This window comes from Apteryx mantelli, chromosome 3 (genome assembly GCF_036417845.1).
Source record: "Apteryx mantelli isolate bAptMan1 chromosome 3, bAptMan1.hap1, whole genome shotgun sequence".
NCBI classification, from domain to species: Eukaryota; Metazoa; Chordata; class Aves; order Apterygiformes; family Apterygidae; genus Apteryx; species Apteryx mantelli.
In genome coordinates this window covers 87,591,263-87,616,093 of record NC_089980.1, presented here as the reverse complement: position 1 = coordinate 87,616,093, position 24,831 = coordinate 87,591,263, and the positions used below count along the sequence as shown (strand labels likewise).

At 37.8% G+C, this 24,831-nt stretch overlaps 1 protein-coding gene across 4 annotated transcripts in view; it reads right to left on the bottom strand.

Moving 5' to 3' along the window:
* Positions 1 to 24,831, bottom strand: part of WASF1 (WASP family member 1) — a 103,313-nt gene that overhangs the window by 40,979 nt on the left and 37,503 nt on the right. For 2 of the 4 annotated variants that reach the window (XM_013949014.2, XM_067293867.1), the window contains exon 1: positions 441 to 488. The exons of the other annotated variants lie outside the window; for them this stretch is intronic. In XM_013949014.2, coding sequence (XP_013804468.2) covers positions 441 to 472 — 32 coding nt within the window. In that variant the 5' untranslated portion in view covers positions 473 to 488. Of the gene's footprint in view, positions 1 to 440; positions 489 to 24,831 lie in introns of those variants that run through there. 4 annotated transcript variants of the gene reach the window in all.

Sequence of the window (24,831 nt, the reverse complement as noted above, 5' to 3'; positions counted from 1 at the left end):
TTAGGGTATTACGGGGGAAAAAAGTGTGACTCCTTGCACTTGTATTTCTATTAAGCCTTTTGTATAAGTTGGTTAATTTAAAATAAATATATGCACAATTAAATGTATTTGCACTATATATACATATACACACGCTGCTACCTTTAAACAGGTATCTTTCAAAACACTACATGTAAGATTTGAAAAAGAGCTGCAAAATTTCCTGTCAGCATTACTAAACATTCTTCAGAATATCCTGTACTCATTATTTGTCTCCTAGCGAGCTCCTGTCAGGTCATTTGATTAAAAACAATTTTGGAAGTATCCTGGGTTCTAATGTAGGTAGAGCCAAGAATGCTTAAATTGATTTCTGATTACAAGTTTTCCTCCATTCTGCAAAGGCTAAAAACGTACTAATGTGTAACATACTGCGTGATCTGAAATTGCTTTTTGAGACTTACGTTTTATCTGATGACATTTTTTCTCTCAGCATTAATCTATTCTTCCTGTTAACAGCTTCTACACACGGTATATAACACAAAAGCCCTATGATGGATGACAACAAAGCTCTTTACAGTCTTGACAGAGACAGATAACTAATCCAGTGTTAATTTAAAACCAAAACCCTAATACGAGAGTTAAAAGTATAGCTTCTGTGGTTTTAGTCTGCAAGACCTTATATGTGAAAAAATTCTGTAATTTTTCCGGAATATGTCTATTTCTACATATTTAACAATTACCTTTCATACACAGTCCTACACCAGTTCAAGATAACACCTATTAAAAGCACAGGTCAATTTTATAACTTAATTTTATAAAATTTACCAAATGAATTTAAAATGAATGCCAACATACTTATATTGCCCAGATACAACAACCTGCTTTTGCACGGATAGTCTCTGGTGGCAGTAAATAATAAATATTTAAAGAAAAGGTACCTGAACTTCATGGCTGCTAAGAGATGTAACAAAACCTGGTAGGTACTGGGAAGACGAGCAGCTTCCAGCCTGGCAACGGCATCAAACTTCTGCCGTCCTCCCTGGCAGGGCGCCAACTGTTACAACTCTGCGCTCACCGGGAGCGGGGCCGAGCGGGGCCGAGCGGGGCCGAGCGGGGCCGAGCGGGGCCGAGCGGGGCCGAGCGGGGCCATCACCGGGCCGCGCGCGGGCTGGTAGTCGCCGCGAACACCGCCCGCCGCCGGGCTGCTTTCAAACGGGCTGGCCCTCGCACAAAGGAATTAGAATTCACCACACAGTGTCCTGCCGTAACAACAGAGCTGTCTTTACAAAGGAAGCACAGAAGCACTCACCTCCAGTGGCCAAAGCCTTCCCTTTTTCCTCAGAAACACGAGAAGAACTCCCTGAAGGCAGAATGATTAAGAAATAATTATTCCTTTGGTACCAAGCTACTACTGGTAAATATTAAATTAGGACATGCCAAAAATAAGAGAAATGAGTGGCTGTGCAGGGGTGAGGAAAGAAAATGAAGGGGAAATACGACAGTCTGTGCTTTTCATTATGCTGGCCTTACTGTTGAATCCAAGAAGGAAATTGGATGCTAATAAAATAATAAATAATGCCAGGAATCTACAATACTACTAAGACCAATATACAGAGGGCTCTGACTAAGAAACCTGATACAATACAGGAGGTAGTTATGTAGTTCCTGTATATTAATTCACAAGTGATTCACAGTATATTAACTAGTATTCACTTATTGGTAACGGATGTCAGCAGTGACTATCAGAAGCTTTCTGCACCTCAAAATATTACTAGACATTTGAAGAAGTGATGTTAGTACTGCAAGAGCAAGTTATAGGCTGCATATTTAAAAAATGAAATTATTTACACTGTCCAAAACACATTTTATGCTATGATACCAAAACAATGTCTGAAGACTACTGGTTCTGATGGGGTTTTTTTAGTTTTAAAGGAGAAGTTAAGATATGCCAAGTAGCAAGTAAAATGTACAGGTATGTAATAATAACAATAAAATTCCTCAGAAAAGGGTTTGTTGCAAAAATTGGGGATGCGCATGAACAACATTCTGCCCTGTCTGCTGCCCTTTATGCTACTCGCTATGTTTGAACAGACATGCTGCTGGAAAAAAGGTACATACAGTCACAAGGAAGTTGTTCACTTTGGAAAGGAAATATTATTAAACATTCAGTAGCTCAGCAACGCTGATGATTTACATTGCTTAAGGCTAGGAACTGATCATTTGATCTTTCACTCATTATTATGTCAAAACTCCCTGCTGAAGTCAGTAACAGATTTGCCAAACAAACACCAGAGGACTCAAATGTGGGAAGAGCAGTCGCCATTCAGTCACCCGGCCTCCTTCCCAGCGTGGGCAGGGCTGCTGGGACACAGTACCTTTTCCAGTGTTTCACCCCTGCAACTTTCATCATTCTAGGTGTGTGTGTGTGTGTGTGGTGGTGGTGGTGGGGGGTGCTTCCAGTAATTTCTTGGGGAAACTCTTCTACAATCCAGTACATCTCACACGAAGAAAAATATGCCAGTTCTCTCTCTTTCTCTCTCTCCATTCTGTTCTCCCATATTTTCAGATTACAGATATTGATTCTTATTTGGCTCTCTGTAACCTTAGGTATTTACAGATAACATACCCTTTAGTTACTAGCAATTCTATGAAGTTACAGATCTTTGCTCCTATTTAGGAGTAAAGTTTCACTAATTCCAATAATTTTTATTACTCTTACTCAAATACAATTTAATTTAATCAGCATTATTATAGTACTGTGGTATCCAAAAGTGAAATAAGTATTTTGGATGCATTTGTGTTATATGAGCATATCTACAAACGTCTAAACTTTGTGCTGAACTTTTTCAGATACAGTCTATTTGTTATTTATTGTTATCACCCACTCCATCTTGCACACACATATATTGCAATTTTACAATTTTTTTTTCCTGATGAAGTTTCTAGTTTGTATGTCTTTAGATGGTTGAGGACTGGGGGCAAAACTCACAAATCTTTGGTCCTCTGAATAGTTATTCTGAAGTTAAATGAGATTCTTTGCAGGAACACATTTAGAAGTTGCAAAAGGCAGTTTTGTCTATTAGTTCTAATTTATACGAATTAACAAGAATAAATACTCTTTTACATGCAGTCAAAACAATTACACACGCCAATATTTATTAACATGAAATGTCCCATTATTTGCCTTTCTGTTATCACAGTCTGATAGAAGATAAATAAGACTGCATCCTTTGACCTACAAAAGAAACACCATTCTTTTAGCAAATTCATGTAGCAAGTAGGGTTTACCTGCAAGAAAGTTTTTAACCTTCTTAAATTTTACTAAATAAAGAGTTTATGGAATATTTGGAATTAAGCCATAATTTAAACATTTTGATAAAACATATTATACAGAAAAACCTATTTTCTAGATAAAATTACATTTCATAATAATTTCAGAAGAATTTAAATACTTCATGTTTACATACATATTTGTTTCCTAAACTTTAATATTAAAGTTAATTTTAGTCAGCATTTACTTTTACTGACTATGACCAAATTTGAGAAATATTCTTGCCAGGATGGGGATAATATTGCAGAAAAAAAGTAGTATTTTTGTGAACACTGAAACTGATAAAAGCTAGTCCTCTCAAGGTTTGTGTCTTATGGCTGACTCTGAGCTTCAGCATAAGCTGTTCCCCTAATTGGGATATCTGTAAGATGCCTTTCCTCTCTGGTTTCCTGTATCTATTTACATGTAAACTAACACTGTCAACTTTCCATTGCCCGTAACATTTACAAAGACATACATTTTCATAAAATGTGCAGGACTTCAACAGTATTTCAAGTATCTGTCCTGCCATTAAATTTGGCTCAAAATAGACAGCAGTTTAAAAACTATTGGAATGAAATGGGGAGGACAGGCAAACAAGCAGAAAATGACTGCATTTGCCTCATTTTCTTGAGCCAGAGACTTCAGCAGAATTAGAAATTTAATTTAAGTAACTTGGTTTTGTGTTATGCTTCAAAGAGAACATTTAGAATTACCAGTTTACATAATAGTAGGCACAAACATGAAGGTAAGAACATTTCTGTATTTATACATTCTTGTACTTCCTTTTTGGGGCTTGGAAATACAAACTCTGTGGAAATAAAAACTACAATCACTAGACAGGAGCTGCCACCTCAGTTTCAAGCAGAGACAAAGCTATCAAGCACCTGGAAGCCTTGCGAGGGAACTTATCTTTCCTGGGTCAGAAGACAATTTTCAATTGTGTGCTCCTCATAAATTAGGTTTTTTAATAAAAAGACAGTGAAGGTATATCTAAGGCTTATTGCATCAACATTATTAAACCGTGATGACTAAAAAACTGTATGTACATATTTATCAGGGAAAACAAGGTGTTCTCAGTCTGCAGGAAAAACATCTAAGGCCCTGAGGATAATTATATGCGACAATGATATATTCTGTGACAAGGGAAATGCTGAGTAAACACAGATCTCTGCTGGTTCCTTTAAGGAAGTCTAGGGACTATGGATGTGAAAAAGAAAAGAAAAGGTGAATCTGCTCATTCTCTACAATACAGCAAAAGATTAGTACAGCCAGCCAAGAGGAATGGCAGATCCAGTAAGGGTGTTAAAAAAGTTGGCTCCTTCTCTCTTATAAATATTTAGCGAAGGATAGATAGTGACTGAATAGGGATGGAGAAATGAGATAATCTTCAGCTGTCTCTGCAGGGAGCTCTGAAAAGATACATTAGCATTGCTGGACTTTGAACTAATACATATAATTACCAAGTAATACAGATACCCGCTTGCCTCAGAGGTAAATAGCATAAGAACCAACAAACTCGATAATCTCAGTAATTCCTTCTGCATTTAAGATACAGTAACTGTAGATATTCAGAGAACACAGGATGTAGTACTGGAGTAAAACTGTGTGTGAAATCCCAATTATCAAATATTGGTGCTGTCATCAAAACTTTGGATTCAAGCATGGAAAAAGGGAGGAAATGGGCTGGGAAGACAACAACATAGTCACTTTAACGGTCCTGAGGACCTACATGGGAAATCACTGTACCTACCTAAAGGTCTTTGTCTTTCCATAGAATGCACAGAAAATATAGGTGCCTGTCAGAGGGAAATCCATTCCATTTATTTGTTTGTTTTCTACTGAGGATGTAGGGAACCAGTAGGAAATCTAAAAGGCCTCCATCTACTTCAGATTAACTCTGTCTACCCTCTTTGATGGATGGGTACCAAAGCACAGATGGCTCTCACCTCCTGGACAACAGCCTGGTATTTGTAGCACTTACTCTAGAAATGGGTATCTGGCTTCTATCCTTTAATCAGTCTTAATAAAGATGATTAACATGAGACTGAACTCATGTTTCTTTTATTCCAGTAATCATAAGCATTAAGCTGTAGAGTATTTTGGGTGAAAGCACTTGAAACTGAGCAAGCAAGTAAGGAAGCCCAAGTCTTATCCAGAAGCTAGGGTATTAGCTGAAAGGGGAGGAGAATCCAGATCTCAGTCCCAGAAAAAAATATGCATTTAAAAAATTTATATACTATCATTAGATAAAATCAGCCCCAGAATTACTGATTAGAAGATCAGATTTTTGTCCTTTCAGTGTAGCATCCTTGTTACTGAAAGGCACTTTCCTCTAGGGCCTAGCCCCTTCTCCCCCTGAAAGTGGGAGACATAGGATCACTTAGTTCAAGCCAAGTGTCGCACCCAGATTTCTCAGCACTCTGACTAATATGCCGTAACTGAGTGAATGCTCTATCACTCAGGCACAGTAACCATCACTGTCACATGAGATGAAAATAGTCACAGATCTAATCCTTGCTAACCTCTCCAGGTTACTCCAGGGACTAAGGCAGAACTTGGGTGGCTGTCCAGGCAGAGGCAGAAGTTAGGATCTGCCTCCTCAAATTAAGCACCTCTAAGCATGTGCGGGTGATTCAAGCTAAATATCTCAGCTAGGTAGGGAGGTGCCTAATATACCTATATACACAGTGTTAAGCATTCTTGGAAAATAAGTAGATCTGACTGTCTGGGATTTCTATATTTTGAGTGGTTAAATTGCAGTTTGGTTAGGATATGCCATCCTTAAACCACAAATCCAATCCTATGCAATGCAGAGGCCAACATGGTATAATCCTATTCATGAACTAAACTAATCAAGCTCCATCTTAAATCTAGTTAAATCTTTTGTCCTCATTATTAAATTTAAACACAATTCTCTCCTCAGATGGTACAATATTCTAATTGCATCCTAAATTTATGATTAATATTAATTTGTTCCTATTCTAAGTGTTCTTCTTTGCTCATTTTCTCCTGAGAAAAATCTGTCTCTCCAACCCCACCTTTGTCCTTTACTATCCTCCCATTTAATGTAATTAAAACATACTATAATTGAGTTTAACATAATTAAAACCAGCTAGCAACATGCCTTTCTGATGGAAGCACAGCTGTCCAGCCAAGGAAGTGCAGAATCCTTGATTATCACACGGACATTGGTTCAAGTCAAAAGGTGCTCTTCTGATGCTGTTTCAGGTCCTTTCATTAACTTATGGATGAGAAGACTGTCCAGAGGATTGTAACTAGTATGTTCATGGGACATCACTACGCAATCCAGAGCCATGTCTGAAAGGAGCAGATGTGGAATTTAGCATAGGATTCAGCATAGGTGCAGGCTGCCATGTGGCCCAGAATATCTAAGGAGCTCATTAATGTATGGGAAAAGGGATAGAGGGAAACAATAGGAAAAATCCATGATACAAAACACAGCATGGAGAAGGTAAGGCTAGGTGGAACCCAAGCCCAGAATGGTTCTGATATTCTCCATGGATTTGCACAAAGTTAGTAGAGACTTTTTGCATTCATTAATATCCCAAAGTGATCTGCAGGGAGACTTTAACTAATCAAAAGAAAAAAGCCATATTTTTAATACCACTAAAGGTGGTATGCACAAGAACATAACAGCCCCAAAGGCATGCATTGATAAGGGCAATATCACTACAAACTGAAGATATTTTCTGCAAGACAGAGGAAATGGAAAGAAGTGCCCTGAAAATCAAGAGGTGTGGGCCAATCTCTCTGTTGAGGAGACAGTATCATCATGTCTTGCAAATTATCTTGAACTGGCAAATACAGGCATTCAGACTTCTCTGATAAAAGGTCAGAGTCTTCTTCTCTTTAGTATGAGGAAATAATTGCAGTAAAATCTTTTATTGAGATGGAGGGATTAATTTCATCTCAGATCGGAAGAGCAGCTTCTAGTTATTTCAGTCTTTTGTTAAAAAGTATCTGAAAAGAGATAGAGATGGTCAGGCTGGGGACTGCTAGTGAATCAGACTAGATACTGAAGTTACTTTCAACTGGTGAAACTGCTTAAGGCCTGATGCACACCAACTCCAAAGAAGTGGCCTGAAGTCAGAGATAGGGGGAAACATCTCCTAAGCAAAGATCCAAGGTGCTTTCTGAGGTGCAATGAACACTGAGCACAAAAAATGTCTATTGCAGTGGAGTTGCTGTCTCCTCCACTGATGGTTATGAGGTCTTAAAATTCCTTTGAAAATAACCATAGTCAGAGTCTTCAACTCAGGAAGTTGAAGAAGGCATTTAGAAAAATGAATCTTAGAACCAGGGACAACACTTGAAAAAGCTCTCAAGGTAGCCTCTGAATACTTAAAAGAAAATTAAGACAACACCCATTCCGGAACTAAATGCCCACTACTCCAAAACAAAAAATATCTTTCAGTTGTAGATCTCTAAGTGATCAGCCATGCCAGCAAAGCCAAATCATCATTTACCATGGGGGGGAACTGCAGACTTGTCTCTAAAAAGCAGACCTTCTTGTGTTAGAGGAAAATTTATTATGCCTGTGCTGGGGGACATAGTCCCTCAAAGTTTTCTCTTCTTTGGCTTGTATATGAGAGTGTGCCAATCAAAACTTTTGAAAGTGAGGAAATTCTCTGCCATGCCTCTTTGGTTCCCTGCAAGCTAAGATGTCTTAGAGGAATTTGCATGGGATGAAGCAAGCAAAGACATCATAATTAGAAGTAGGTAGAAGTATTAATAGAAACAGCTTGGTTGAGAACCTGTCCCTAAAATGTACAGTGGTCTCACAATCAGAAGTAGTTTTATTGCTCTCTAATGAGAAATCTGGCTGAAAAGAGAAAACTGAACAGTTAGGTTTCTAGGATCTCAATCCAAAACAATGAATTTTCCTAGAAGTTTACCTCAAGAGCTTCTCCTCAAACTCTTCTCTTGCATCTGGCTCAAAGCATCTGCAAATATATTTGCCAAAGATGTGGCATTCCCTGATGTACCACAAATGTCTGTTTTAATAATGAAATGAAACAATCAATCAGTGTCTGGGCTTAGCTGAAGATGACTTCAGAGCAGTAAAAATGTAATTTTTTTTTTTTTTAAAGGGTGAACCCTAAAGAAAACTGCACCATGAGGTAGAAGGTCCAAACTAAAATAAATAGAGTAAGAAAAAAAAAAAAACAATAAAATTACATCAAGAAAAGAGAGCATAATAAAGAAAAACAGAGGCTAAAGAAGGGGAACCCCCCCCCCCCAAAAAAAAAACCCTAGAATTTACAGCCTATGAATTACTATGGCACTATATATAAGCATTTAAAGCTCTGACTTGGCCAAGCAGCTGGAAGGAATGAAGAAAAATGCACAGTGCTCTGACTCTTCACATGAGGCGTGCAAGGGCTGACACCACCCTCAAGAGTACCACTAAAGCTAAACACACCTCCAGTTGTGAGAGCTTAGGCATATCCACAGTGTACTTTTGAAAGAGAAATTTAAAAGCCTACGTGAATATTACTTCACCCATTGTAACAGAGATGGTAAAATTCCTCTGATTAATGCCAAGAGACTAATAAAAACAACACAAGAAGGTTTTTTTTTCCTCTTTAAAACACACCTTCTATCTAAATTGTCTCATAGAGATATTAAGGGTGGCGAGTATAAAAGGCATCACTGTGACTAGTATCTCCAGGAAAGTCTCACAAACATTCACACGAAGTGGAAACACGTATACAAAGCTCAGTGGGAATATTGCTACAGCAAATTCAGATAGTCTTCTGTCTTTTTGTCAATAAAAAAAGAAAATGAAAAGGAATTAAAATAATATTCCTCTGTAGTAGAGGGTGGATTTTGAGGGGGTATCAGGGAATAATTTTGTACTGCCAAAATCCTTAGCAACTAGTTAAAAATAATCTAAAAAGAAGCTAAAGACAGTTTAATGGCTTTCTCCATAAATATAAGAAATTTAAGCTGTAAATAATATCCCTGCCTTACCCAGTGAAGGATGCAATGAAACAACAACTGTTGGGCTTTTCTGCAAGATCTTTAATCAAAAGACCAGGAAAAAAAAACAGGAAAGAAAGTAAAAAACTTGCTTCAAAAATATTAGCTTTAGCACAATCTGCAAAGGAAATAATGCTGTTGACTGCAATGAGTAAAAGCTCAAGCAGCCACCAAATGCCATTCATATTCCTTCCAGATTAATGCTACAAAAGAAAATAGACATGGCTGTGCACATAACAGAGCAGGTAAAAAGTTCCTAGTAATGGTCTGGAGATATGTTCCAGTCATGAGCAGCAGAGAACACCATGCTGGTGACCACGCTGATACTGCTGTTTCTTCACTAAACAAACATGTATTTTTCTATTTGTATACAGTTACAGTGAAACAACCCAAAGAAGAGATAAAAAAGCATATATTTAAAAACAAAACTTAGCATGGTTTGGCATAATATTAGTATTATTTCTCCGTACTTCTCAAAAACCGTACCGAATTTATCTATTATCCTAATTTTTTTCACCAAAACTAAAACTTTTGCTTTGAACTAAATGCATGCAAAAAGCAAAACAACAGACCTCCTCAGATTATGAAAGAGATGCACATACTAATTTTCCAGGAAAAAAAAGCCATATGCAAACAGGTGAAGTTACAAATAAACATCTTGTGGTTATGTCATTCTTAAACAACCTGTTTCAACCACTTGCATTTTCTTTTTCAATTGAAGTCTAAGATTTAACTCACATGGCAATTTCTACATTCCTATGTGCTTGGAGTTATTCTGTAAGTGTTGAGATGATCCATGCCACATACATGACTCATGGGGAGGGGAGAGCAAAGTAATCTGACTATGAAAGCAACAAGAAAGGAGATGTTTCAAAACCTGTATCCCAATCACACACTGAACTGTTTTCCTCCACAGAATTAACTAGAAAGAAAAGGCGGGAAAACAAAACCCTTCTGTTTTTGCTATTAAACCACATGGCATGTCCAAAGCATCTTCTGATATGCTAATAAGAGGAAAGAATGAAGAAGGAAGGAGGGGGGAAAAAAAAGAAAAAAAAAAAGACCTTGTACAAGACTTCAAAATAACACAATTAAATTCTTCCCATATAAATATTTAGATACCTTATCTGTAAATGAAAAGTGGCTGAAGATGATTGTCCAGAACTTACAATCATAGTCATTCATAAGCCAGAATTCTGAATACAGAATATTAGTTTACTGAGTCATACTTACTCCCTGTAAAAGAATTATTCCCTACCATTGCTGTAACTCAAAATAATCACTACTTATTGATGAAATAGAAGCTTCTTGTCATGTAATTAGAGAAAATACTAGTATATTTGTCAATAAATAACCAAATAATTGCACAACATTGACAGCAACACTGTTAACTTTGAGAGCAAGGATAAGAAGAGGAGGTTCTTATTTTTAGTAGACCCAGTCAACATGTTAGCACTCTAACAATGAAATTAAAACAAAAGAAGCATTATGAGCAGATTTTTCTCACTAGGAAAGTAGATGATTTCACTTAAAAGATACTCTGCTGAGAACATTTATTTTAAATTATGCTTTCAATCACTGTCACAATTTTTTAGTGATTTCTAACAGTCAACATTTTACATTTGCTCCACATTCTGCTCATTCAATAAATCCCACAGTTTTCAAAAGTTTGCATATGGGTTATGTATTTTATGTCTTCAAGAGGCCCCAGTTTATGTGCCACTTCCAACTTGCTTCAAGGTCACCTGTTCCTTCTAAATGCAACTGTAGATGGGAAGAGTAACCTTAAAAATCTCTTTTCAGCTTCTGGTCAGGCTTGCTGAAATAGTACTGAAAATGTTATATTAAGTACACTGCAGGAATCCACAATGAGAAAATCCCAAGAATGCTCTCACAGGAGTTTAGAAAGACTCTTAGAATCATAAAACTCAGAAAAAGAGCAGGAAAGGTTTCAGGTTATCTACAGTCTATCCATCCATTCTAAGGAAGGATCAAATATATATGTCATTACTAACATACAATTGTTTAACCTGTCCATAAAAACATCCAATGATATTTCAGAAGTTTTGCAGCCTCCCAAGGAAGATTGTTCCCATGTTTCACTGACAGAAAGGAGCACTCTGACAGTGAAAAACCACAGGCCAGCCGCAGATTTGAGAAAGAGTATCCTTCATTATACCTATAAATAAAACGTACTCATCCCAAATAAAAATACTAGAAAAACTAGGAGGAAAGAAGGAGACATTCTTACAGCAAAAGGGGATTCATGTAGGGAAGATCTAACCCTCAGAAAACTGTACATTGTTTTTCTGCCCATCTTGGGCTGATGCTGCCCATCAGCACAAGCGCTGGCAAATTTAACAGATTAAGCCACCAGTGATGCATGCTAATATAGTGGACTGAGAACAGATGAAAAACAGACAAACCTTGTTATTCCACCTGTGCAAAGGGGCAATAGCTACAGCATATGGGTGGGACAGATAGCGGGGAGCAGCATCTTAAACTTCCATAACGAACTCCAACAGAACTCATTTGTCAGGGTCTTTAAGGCTCACTCATATATGTTGAGTGCACAAATGCATTCTAGGACTTGCACTGACTCCAAGTAACTGCCGAAATAATAACAACTCTCCAGTTCTTTATCCCTTTGTTACATAGGAAAGATGGTTTAAGTCAAAATATTATGTTTTCATTTAACAGTTTTTAAAATTCTCAGAAACACCTAATTCCAAGTAATTCAGTTAAGTACCACAGAATTTGCATAGTTCTGCTATTAACCCAAGTCAAACTCAGCTCAGTCAGACTGCTGGCTGGCTCATGGAATGGACAAACAGGTCCACAGTCTTCCACCTCTCAGCTGAAATCCAGCCGAGAACAGGAGTGACTGGCAAAAACTACCATGCAATTAGTTTCAGTGACCTACGCAGAAACAGTAGATTAACCAAGTGCATAGGTAACAAAAACCACCACACTGACGTTATTCACAACTGTCAGCATCAAACCACTCACACAGGGGTACAAGATCCCAGTGAAAACAATGGAGTTATGTCTTTAGTCACAGACTAAAGACACAGTTCAGAAACTCAGTTATGCTGACTCCTCCTATGCCGGTGCAACAACACTATAGCAGGGGGCGATGACTTATGAAGAACGTTTGTCTTCATCAACTACTATACCTCTTAAAAGCATAAGGACAGAACTGCAAACTTAGTCTGTACAATACCTTCCTTATAAGAAAGGCAATAAGATGAGTAAATTGAATCCTTCTTCTTATGGCCAGGATTTCCAAACTTTAACATACGCTTTGCTTTTGCGACTACTTCCTGTGTTCAAGATTTTAATATTACTATCAGCTTCTAATTGTGCACTGCTCTCAATTATTAACATTCAGAGGATGACTAGATGCTCTCTGATTTATCGCTTTAAAGATGAATGCTTTTAAAACAGCAGTATAAAGAACTTTATATAATCATCGTACCCCGTACTGAGATGCATTTTGTTCACCTCTGTAAACTAAAATGTGGACAGAAAGAGACAATTGTCAAACATAATTCTGCATTGTACAGTATCCTGTTAAGTTGAAATCCTCTTGTTTCTGAGTGAACAGACTAACACTGTCTGGCACTGTTGTCACGGCAATAAGTTTCACAGTTCTCATTCTGACATTATAATGAACAACTCTGTCACTCAGCTGCTATTCTGTGACTACTACAACAGCATCTGAAACTGCAAAAAAGTTAGTACTAGTCTGTAATATGAAACTCTTTATAATCCTTGAAATGCACACAGAGAAGAAAGATTCCTAATAATTTCTAATAAAGAACCCCACAGGGAAGGGCAGAGAGTAATCAAGAACTTAGACTGCTAACCCATTTCCAGATTATCCTTCCTAGAGGACGCCTTATTTGTTTATAGGATCGAAATGGGTCAAAGTAATAAGCAGTGGTGGTAAAAATATTTAAAGTAATTTTCAGGGATTAATTAAAATAATTCAAAGCAGAGAAATCAATACATCAACACAAAATTTAAATTTTGCATCTACTAAACTCTTAGAGGCAATAGTTCAGAAATAAACATATACATTATCTACATGGCAAAGTTCAATAATTACAAACAGTGTACACACAAAAAAATGTAATTCTTAACTTGAACTGGTAACACTACCAGATTCTTCATCAGCTACATTTGCATGTAGAAAACAGCAAAGAATGGGCAAATCTCACAGTAAAACTAAGAAGAGATGCATGTTAATGCTGTATAAATTGTCCTGGAAATTCAAGCTAAAGTGTTATCAGAAAATATATGAAGTAAACACCGTATTCAGTACTTAATATGTTTCAAATCACCATCTTTGGCTAGGCTATCCCATACTACATTTGATCCATTTTTGTGTTAAAACATTTGTGTTTTTTTAGTATCAAAGTAGACTCTTTTGCAATGCTATCAAAATTAAGCACGAAGTAACAGCTTGTTCTTATGTACTAGAGAAGATTTTCTGATGCATTAATAGAACATAAGCATATATAAGAGAAGACAATTATAAAGTCATGAAATATATTTCAGCAGCTTATTTGCTACATTCATAATTTGATTTTTAATCCCTTCTGACAATAAAGAAATATCAAGAAAATAGAAGGATTTCATTGCACAACTCTGACCAGTGGCTGCATTTCTAAACAAAGAATCTGTGGGGACAAGCAACAGTACTTGGCTATGTTATTCACACTACTGAACTGCAAGCCTCCTGGAGCTCCTTCACTAAAATGATGGATGGCTGCTTTAAATATTCAGTAAGTTCCACAGATCATCTAGCATCCCGAGTTCATGAATGGAGGAACCTGGTTCAAAACGCTGTGCAGTGAATTTGGCAGTAAAGAACATTCGTTACAAATTCTGGTAGTGTTTTATAATTCAAAGTTGTTCAGGAAGTTAAATTTAGATAAAATTAAATAGAGAAAAGCCCAAATAATTTGTGTGACTTCTCATAGTAGAACACACAGAACAAAGGACAGATAAGTGATCATGAAAACTGCAAAAGTTTTCTTTTCCGTGCTTATTATTTTACTGTAGTATTATACTGAGATTCCATTTAATGCTAGAAGCTGAATAAAGACATTATTCCTGCTCTGAAGATCTTATTTGTTAACACTTGAAAAATCACTTAGCCTGTGGTCTATTGCCATTCATTTATAGGAATGCACATGATTCAAGATAAGAAAATGCATGAATGAAACCAAGTCAGAAAGGAAAAGAGAAAAAGGCGATTAATTTATTTCATCTGTGTAGTATCCCTGTACTCATTTCTTTACTTCCCTTGGTTTTACTACCTGATGTGCACTTTTGCAAAGTAAAATATGTAAACATACATCATCAACATTAACAGGTGTTTTAACATTAATTCAGAGAATATAGAATCGAGTATGATGTGCACAACTGTTCAGTAAAACTGTAATTTTGCATATCACATTTTTTGTGCTCTCCCAATTGAATGGAAGAAACACAAGCAGCACATTATCAGCCACTACAGTACAAATTAGAGTATCACACTCAAAAGTTTTAAAAGTATAATTAATGCTATAAAAAAGTCAGTAACATTGATGAGGAAGTGCCACCAGTTTGGTATTTTAATGCAATCTTTACTTACACATTCATGTATTGCTCTTTTTCCCACACGGGACCCACCTCACATGATAAACATGATGTGTCTGCCCTCAGTATGAACTGGAGTTGCTATTACAGCAAAATTTCTCCAGGTCTCTCTCCTATTTGTTAAAAAAAATTGGAAGCTTGCAAAGAAAAGGATGATCTAAAGTGAATGTTGCCCTCTTCTCCTCACCCCCCCCCCCCAAAAAAAAAAAAAGATTCTCTCCGGGTCACAGAACTCTTTTGTGAAGACTTGTGAAGTTCTAATTAAAACCCTTCAGGTTTCCCACTTTCTGGTGCTTGACTTGATAATTTGGGATTAATATGGTTTATCCACTAAGCACTCACAGGTACAACTAGAGCAAACAGAAAGCAGGTTCTGAATGTAAGTGCAAAAATTACAGCCTCAGAAAATTGTAAGCGAGTGAAACCACAAGATTGTAACAGGAAGTGTTAGCAACCTTATAGACCTCCTTTATAACACTGCGCCTTCTTCAGCTCAAACTTCTGGGTACAAGACAGCCTTTTTAATCTGAGAAAGATTAAGTAAGCATAAGAAGAAAAAATGTTCACAAAGAGGAAGCAAATTAGTCAGGAACAAGGAGCCCCTGATTAAACTCAGACCTAAAAAGGAAGCTTACAAGAGATGGGAGCAGGGACAGGTGACCCGGGAGGAACATACAGACACTGTCACACCATGCAGGGATGGGGTTAGGAGAGGTAAAGCCCACCTGGAGTTGGCAAGGGATGTGAAGAGCAACAAGAAAGGCTTCTCTAAGTACATAAACAGCAAAAGGAAAGCTAGGGAAAATGTGGGCCCACTGCTAAATGGGGCAGGGGTCCTGATGATGAAGGACACAAAAAAGGGCTGAGGTACTGAATACCTTCTTTGCCTCAGTTTTTACTGGTAAGACCAACTTTCAGGAATCCCAGGCTCCTGAGACCAGAGGGGAAGACTGGAGCAATGAAGATTTACCCTTGGTGGAGGAGAATCAGGTTAGGGAATATTTCAGCAAAGTGGGCATACACAAGTCCATGGGACCTGACAGGATGCACCTGGCAGTGCTGTAGGAGTTGGCCCATGTCATTGTGAGGCCACACTCAATTATGTTTGAAAGGTCATGGTGACTGGGGGAGGTTCCTGAGGACTGGAAGAAAGCAAATGTGACCCCTATCTTTCAGAAGGGCAAGAAGGAGGGAAGAACAGGCCAGTTAGCCTCACCTCAGTCCCTGGGAAGATGATGGAGCAAATAATCCTGGCTAACTAATCCATATCTTCCAGATACGTATAGGACAGGAAGGTGGTTGGGAGTAATCACCATGGATTTCCAAAGGGGAAATTCTTGCTTAACTGACCCAATAGCCTTCTATGATGAGATGACTCACTTGGTGGATGAGAGGAGAGCAGTGGATGTTGTTTGCCTTGACTTTAGTCCGGTTTTTGACACTGTCTCCCATAACATCCCCAGAGACTAGCTGATACAGTGCGGGCTAGACAAGCAGTCAGTAAGGTGCACTGAAAACTGGCTGAACTGACAGGCTCAGAGGGTTGTGATCAGCAGCACAAAGTCCAGCTGGAGGCCAGGCACTACTGGCGTCCCCCAGGGGTCAATACTGCAGCCAACACTGTTCAGTCTCTTCATTAATGACCTACATGATGGGACCAAACGCACCCTCAGCAAGCTCGCAGATGACACAAAACTGGGAGGACAGGCTGATACACCAGGTGGTTGCGCTGCTATTCAGAGGGAACTCAGCAGGCTGGAGAAATGGGCAGAGAGGAACCTCATGAAGTTCAACAAGGGGAAGTGCAGGGTCCTGCACCTGGGGAGGAATAACCCCACGCACCAGTACACCCTGGGGGATGACCTGCTAGAAAGCAGCTCTGAGGAGAAGGACCTGGGAGTCCTGGTGGACAAGAAGGTGAACATGACTTAGTAACACACCCTCATGGCAAGCAAGGCCAACAGTATCCTGGGCCAGTAGAGTGAGGGAGGTGATCCTTCACCTCTACTCAGCACTGGTGAGGCCACATCCGGAGTGCTGCGTCCAGTTCTGGGTTCTCCAGCACACAACAGACATGGAGCTACTGGAGTGAGTCCAGCAAAAGGCCACAAAGATGATGAAGGGACTGGAGCATCTCTCATATGAGGAAAGGCTGAGGAGAGCTGGGATTGTTCAGGCTGGAGAAGAGAAGGCATGGGGGGGGGGGGGAAGGGAGAAATCTTATCAGTACTATAAATATCTGATCAGAGGGTGTCAAGAGGATCGGGCCAGATTCTTCTTAGTGGTGCCCAGCGACAGGACGAGAGGCAATGGACACAAACAGAAATACAGGAAATCCCACTTGAACACAAGAAAACACTTCTGCACTGTGAGGGTGGTTGAACACTGGAACAGGTTGCCCAGAAAGGTGGTGGAGTCTCCATCTTTGGAGATATTCAAAACCCACTGGACACAGTCCCGGGCAAACTGCTCTAGCTGACCCTGCTTGAGCAGGGGGGTTGGACCAGATGATCTCCAACCCCAACTATTCTGGGATTCTGTGAATTTGCTTGACTCGAGTGCATCTTTAATATTGAGAGTTGTTACTTCAGGATGCTGTTGTCCCCTATAGCATACCAGAACAGTTTCAGATCTTTTAAGCTGGTTACCTAGCAATAGGAATTTACCTGCTGAATTTTTTCCATACTAAAAATACACACACTGCTTAAATTTACTAAGAGAAAACATCATTTGGAGTGTTTCTGAAAGAATTCACATCTCAGAGGAGAGCTTTTGTCTGTTATTACATGTCCAAAGAGTCCAAACTACTGAAACCTATTTCTTTCACGTAAGCGAAGTATGAACATTTTACAATAGTTCAACAAGCATAACCATCGTGAGTGAGATATCCAAACTGTGCTTAACAAAAATTCCTACCAAAATGAACTGCCAGAAATTGTATTAGGATAGTATAACCGCTCAACATTAGATGAAAATGAAAGAAAAATCTCTCTGCTGCTGGTCTCAGTGAAGTCTTCTCTGTTCACATATGACAAGCCTGTAATGTCTACTGTGATATCTCTCTCTAACAGTACTAAACATGCTGCTTCTAACATCCTGAAATTTAAAATTGCCCATTTTTGAATATGGGCCCAAAATTAACACTGCTTATTGTCAGAATAGCCTTAATGTAGTGTCCTAAAAAAAACTGGAGAAGGAATGGAAAAGTCTTGGCATGCAGCCCCTGAACAAAAGTCCTTTGACCACCAGTAAGAAACTGCGTAAGCTCTAAAAAGAGCAGGGACAGTAACAGCACAAGCAGAGTTTCAGGTTCAACTGTGTTTGAGTGTTTTAGAGGTCAAAACCTAAATAATTGGGGAGTCCTGACCTACTTGTGCCAGACCAATTTCAATACTAGAGATTCGAAGGAGGGACTGCTGATTACATGGCTTTTGTTTTCTTGCACAAAATGCTATTCCCTTTATTTGAACAAAATAAACCATTTTCCCCTCAAAATGAGTGGGATATGCATTTAACACAAAATGTTCTGTAAAGTATATAATTCTTAATGTTACTATTCATGCTGGTCTGTTCAGCATTTTGTTCCATTTTATTATTTTGTGCTTTGCAACAGAAGAGCTGGAAAAAGTATACATCTGCATATTTCTATATTACCATTAACAGCATGTTCTATACAGCTCACACTTCTAGTACACAGCACTTAAGACATTTCATTTTGTTCTCTTCCATGCCATTTTTTCTTTTCTAACTTTCATTTTAGACACTATTGCATTTTTAAGTATATTTTAAATGCTTAATTTTATCAAATTATTAGCATGTCTATGTCTCAATACATATAGAATGCATTAATAATTCAAAATACATTATTTTTATTTTAAGCTCTACAAGAGAAATTGAAAAGCCAAAGGACAATTTTAGATTCATTTCTTGTCCTAAATTAAAACATTAATACAATCAGGCATATTGGAAACTGAAAGAAGATAACTAATGGGACACTACAATACTGGGATAAAAAAATACAGAAAAGAATAAATTGTGCTGGGTGTGTAACAGAAATGCGTGTTAAAAAGAGTTTAAAAGCAAATCTAAGTAACAAACCAACCATTTCAGTGACTAGCAGAGAAGATGCACAGATTGAAATTTCAGATAGAAATAAGTTTTGAGGTACATTACTACCTGACCAACCAGGATAGTGACACTGATTGCAACAGAAACATCATCTACTAGGAGACATCAGAAAGGTAGCAAGGGCAGAACATGCAGTTGGACATTATGTTGATGGAACAAATATGACAAAAATGATATTTTTAGATCCCACGTATGATTGCTTCATGGTCAGCAGCACATAACAGGAAAGACAACCCATGACTCGATCACACTGAGTAATGTATACAGTCTAGACCAAAAATTCATAGTGAAAGTGCCACTCAAGCACCAACTATAATGTACCTAAAAATAATATGCTTAAATGAGCAACAAAGGCCAATAAAATTACCACGGTTGTGCTAATCTTCAGAAAGGGGAAGTAAGAAAAATGAGGATGACTATTAAAAAAGCTAAAAGTGGCACCGAAACCAACTGAATCCTTACAGGCAACAGCAGAGACTACAGAAGGATACCATATAGGAAGCACAGTGCCAAGGGGATACAGCTTACTAAATAAGCTGCATCTCACTAAATAAAATCTTGATACAGAGTAAAATGAAATCATCTGACTAAGCAAACAGCAAAATTAAGGGGACTATTACAACTAAGTCATCATTCAAAAAGCTGATATTGCATTCAAATGAAGAAAACAGAAAGGATTGCAAACTCTGGAAAATTGATTGTAAAAACAACACAGGTCAAAAAAGGATTTAAGGAGCAACTAACTATGGGATTCAAATAGTACTAAATCCTCCCAAACACATCAGGAGCAAAAAGACTGCCAGAGTCTGCATAAATGATCTGGCAGAGGAGGGAGAAAAAGAGAGGACAGGCAATCAGTACAGTTAGAAAATACACTGAAGATACAAATTTATTCAAGGTAGTAAGGATGAGTGCCTTTAAAGAACAGCAGAAATGCCTTACCAGTCTGAGTTGTCAGGTAATAAAACAGCAGATAAAAACCAGCGTAGGTGCACATTCAGTGGCACATGTAGGAATCCTACCTTCATATACAAAACAAGAGGTTCTGAGCCAGCCAGTAACACTAAGGAGCAAAACAGGGGGGTTATGCTAGATAGTTCCATGAAAGCATTAGTTTGGTGCTTAGCAGTAGTAAAAAAAGCAAATTAGGAAATTTAGGAAACATTAGGAAAAAGAGGAAATATTAGGAAAGGAAAAAAAGAACAAACCAGAAAAAAAAATGTAGTAATACCATTCTACAAATCTGTGCTTGGCCAATACTTTAAATACTGTGTGAAGCTTTTGCCTGTTCCTTCCTATAAAACTCAAAGCAGAACTGGAAAGGGTTCTGAGGAGGGCATGAATGGCCTAGGATGTGAAATGCACCCATACAGGGAATGCTTGGGTACACTGGGACTTGTTCATTGCACACGAGCTTGGGAGCAGCTATAAGAGAGGCCTGAGCAGCACGGGGATTGTGTTTACTGTTTCTTCCAATAAAAAGAACTAGGGGATGTCACATGAAGCTAGAAGGAGCCAGGTCCCAAACAAACATGTGGTAGTACTTCAAACAATGAGGGGACACTGAACACAAGCAGCTCACAGGAGGTCAAACAAAGAATAGACAAATACTTGGGAGAGAGATCCACTGCAGGTATCTAAACAGACTAACCCCAGTAAGTCCACAAAGCCCCCCAAGCTGAAAATGGTCAGAAGCTGAAAGAATATTAAGAAATATATGTGCTAACCATATCCTTACTCTTCTCTAGACATCTGTTTGTGACTACTGTTGCAAACAGAATACTTGGCAAGATAGTTTGGTGCAGATTTCATTAACTGGTTAGTTATCTGGGTGCAATAATTTTGTACAAACCAGTAACAACAAACAACTCACCTTACACAGACTGAGATAAAATAGTACAATAAGATATAATAACCTCATACAGATTTAAATATTTCAAAGATAATAAAAGAGGGGAGGCACTCAAATTGCCTTCTGCTGTCTGTGAACCTATGCTCATGCTGAAGTTCATATCTTTAGAAGCCCAAACCTTCCTTGAAACTTAGTTCCTGAACCTATGAAAGCTAGGTAAGATTGCTATTCTAGTTAAAACAACAACAACAACCACCATTATAATCATTTATTTGAAATAATCTTTACTCTGAATTTTAAGCATTTTCCTTTTTTTGCTTCCTTTTCTTAAGAATTTGTACATTTTCTCTCATTCTGTATCAGCAAAACTATTGTTTTCAAATACCTCTGTGTATTACTGGAGGACATTAACTTGACATGTCACGGCTGTATTTTTCTCCTCTATATTTACTTGTTGTATTGCATGATTAAGTAAAACATTAAGTAAAATTCCTGTTATCTACTGCTATGAAAGCCTAATCTACTTGACATGGATGCTTTGAACATTTGTGCTTTACAAGGTAATCACCAGTGGTTAACAAAGGGGAAAACGTTAAAAAAACAAAAACAAACAAACAAACACAGTCTTGAAGCCTCAACCGTTATACAGACCACTGAAAACTGTGATATACTCTGCAGAAGGGAACATTTTAACCAGAACTTACACTTTCTTCAGGTAATACATGGAAACTCAGCTTACTTCAGAATAGACCTCTCAGATGGAAGAATTTACAGAATAAGGAAGATGTGCATCATTCTTTCTGTTACTATAGTGCTTAGAAGCTGCAGCTGTAGACCAAGGCTCTCTTGTGTTCTTGGTTGCTCAAGTGGCAAGCGATATACAGCAGGACTTAGGTGAGAAAGTCCAATAGGGCCACTTATGTAATATGTTTTCTTTAACAAAGCTCCATTTGAGAACTACCTGCAGTACTACACAGCCTGAATGTTAATTGAAAGCTATTCCAGAACCACACTACTCTGGATGGTTAAACACTCCTTCCAATTTGTATCCTAAATGTATTCATACCCACTTTATATATATTTGTTCTTTTGCCAACACTGTGGTTTATCTTAAGTAACTCTTCTTCCTTCAGTGTTTGCCTTTTGATGTACTTACGGGGGGGGGGGGACCCACAACTCCTTTAAACTTTAATTTTATAAGTGAAATAAATCACTCTCCTAGTCCTTAACTGCACCTGTTCCAATCACAGTTTATTGTTCCTGAATACAAAATTTCGCATTAGATCTTTCCAGTGCTTTGTAAAATTGCACTATTTTATTCCTAATTATTTCAGAAATACTTCATCTGCTACAGCCTAGTATCAAATGTGCCTTTTACAGAATTTAAATCCATTTTTGGGTCTCAATTTTTCATCCGCTGGTCAACTAGCTAGCACTCCTCAGTCTCTCCTGCATTCTTCTACTGAAAAATGCACATATATAATAAATGCATATATATATAAGTGTGTGCGAGTGTGCAAGCAGCTAACCCTACTAAAGCTAAAGCTATCTTGAATTCCTTTGGAGTTCCCAGAGTATCCTTTGATGCTAGACATTTATCAAAAAGAAGCTGAAGGATAGATTTCTTGTCACAACATGCTAATATGCTTGTTAACTGAAGCCTTTAAGACACAAGACTGTTTTGTGAGTCTTGTTGGTCAATTTTTCTCCACCTATACACACTCTTCCAATATTCCAGAGCTTCATTTCTACATTTAAAATAAAAAAGCAAATTATTCATCAGTATATTCCCAAAGCGTAGCTCTATTAGTGGTCAGAAGGACTTCCATACATGAGTGCCAAAGCACTTTATTTACTAATAGGAAGTAAAAATGCCTTCTATCACTCAGTTTTATCACTCCTTCCATTAAAATCACTTCTTGGTAGTAGTAGATTTGGGAAAAAACAACAACAACAACCACCCATGATGCAAGTGTAGATCAAGGCTTAGAGAAAATATTTTTGATTTGTGACTTGCACAGAAGCAGCAGCATACCCTGTGAAAATAAATCTGGCTTCATCCACTTGGCATAAAAAGCTGAAAGTTCTTTTCAAGCACTTTAAAAATGCAGTTTCTCCTTAATAAGCATTAGCAGTGCAAGCAGCACTACGGGATAAACATTTCAACTAATCTGCCTTAAATATTCATTGTCCATCTTTTAGATTAATGAAAAGGGAATAGATATTTGCATCTGATAACAAGTTGTTTCCACTGATAAAGTTAACATTTGTCTGGAAAGTAGTGCTCATCCTTCCACAAAGATTCGGGGAGAATTCTGTGGAAGCAGCTTCCCCAGTAGTTCTGACAATGAACCAGTGGCTGACTCTGAAGAGGAAAGGAAAAATTATCAAGCTATTTCGCCATAGCTGAGAGATCCAGGGGACATAAGCTGCAAAAGAACTGTTACTTTAAGACTATGAAAGCACCATTTGGTCAGAGATGTGAACAACTAACATCACAGGATGATATTTACAGCCAGCACAAAAAGTGAATTTATCTTTACTTCAGCTAAATTTAGAATTCTAAACCAAACCACTCCAAAAACCCCAGACAAGGTGCATATTTGGAACTGGTATTACAGATGTTCCAGAAAAAGGCATATACCTTTGATTATCAAATGATACCAAAAAAAACCCAGAATACATAGTGAATTAGTGATGATAATGGTTATTCAACACAACCAATTTATACCCCTTTAGGGTTCTGCACGGTACTCTTCAGCCTGCCTCCAGCTGAGAGACTTTGTTCTAGAACAGGGAATCCCAAATGACGGTACAAACACCTCTGATGGTATATTCAGTCCTTGAGAGCTGCACACAGTCCAACACAGAGCTGTAATTTTAGACAGTGGTTTCCACTGCCAGTGATGTACTCAAAAAAAAAAAAAAAAAAAAAAAAGGCTTGGGAAACCCTACTTTAAAATAGGATTCTGAAAATAGATATAAAAGGATCACAGTCACCCTATCTTAGTTGATTATAGACAGATGAACTAAGAAAAAGCATCCCCAATTATTTTTTTCTGCTATAGAGTATCATACTATATTTAATTATAAAAGGATATTTCATCCTTTCCTTAAGCGACATTACCAAGATAAAATATCATTACCAACTAACCCTGAAGAACAATTATATTCATCTAAATGCAAACAAAAAACTTGTGAAGAAAAGGAAACATTACTGTTCCTAAGCCTTCCTGAAATGAAAAGGTTTAGAAAAAGTAACATTGCCTTTTCTTCAAAAATTCTTCTCTTAAGTAGAAGGCACCAGCAGCAACGTCACACCCCAGTTACTCTCTTTTGTTACCAATGTGCGTGCTCAGCTAAAATCTTTCTAACACACTAGTATTTAGTGGCATACTTTAGAGGGTAGGCTCACAGAATGTTTCATAGCCTAGATGCCATGTCTGCTAAATAAAATAAACAAAAAAGGGACATACACACCAGAACTGTAGTCATAAATATATACATAGATTCTTTAGTGTTATGAGATGACTGTAATCATGTCAGGCAGCCAGACTAAGATCATGTAATATGACTTCTTCATAATTTTTAAAAGGCAAGGAAACATAATTTTAAGTGTTAAAAATGCTAGGGATAAATTTGCAGACATAAAACTGCTTTTAAAATTACTCCTTTAAAAATTTTCAAATTAGAATAATAAGCTTGCCGCAGGATATGCAGCATAAAGAACAAAAGACGCGAAGGTGGTATGTACACTTTTTGATGTCATTACGTAACAGTTATTCAGTGTTGCAATACAGACCCCAAACTGATCTAGGGCAAGGTAATCAGCTCAGTTCTATTAAAATAAAATCATGATGAACTGAAACAAAAAAAATTTTAAAACCCACTCTATGAAACAAGATAC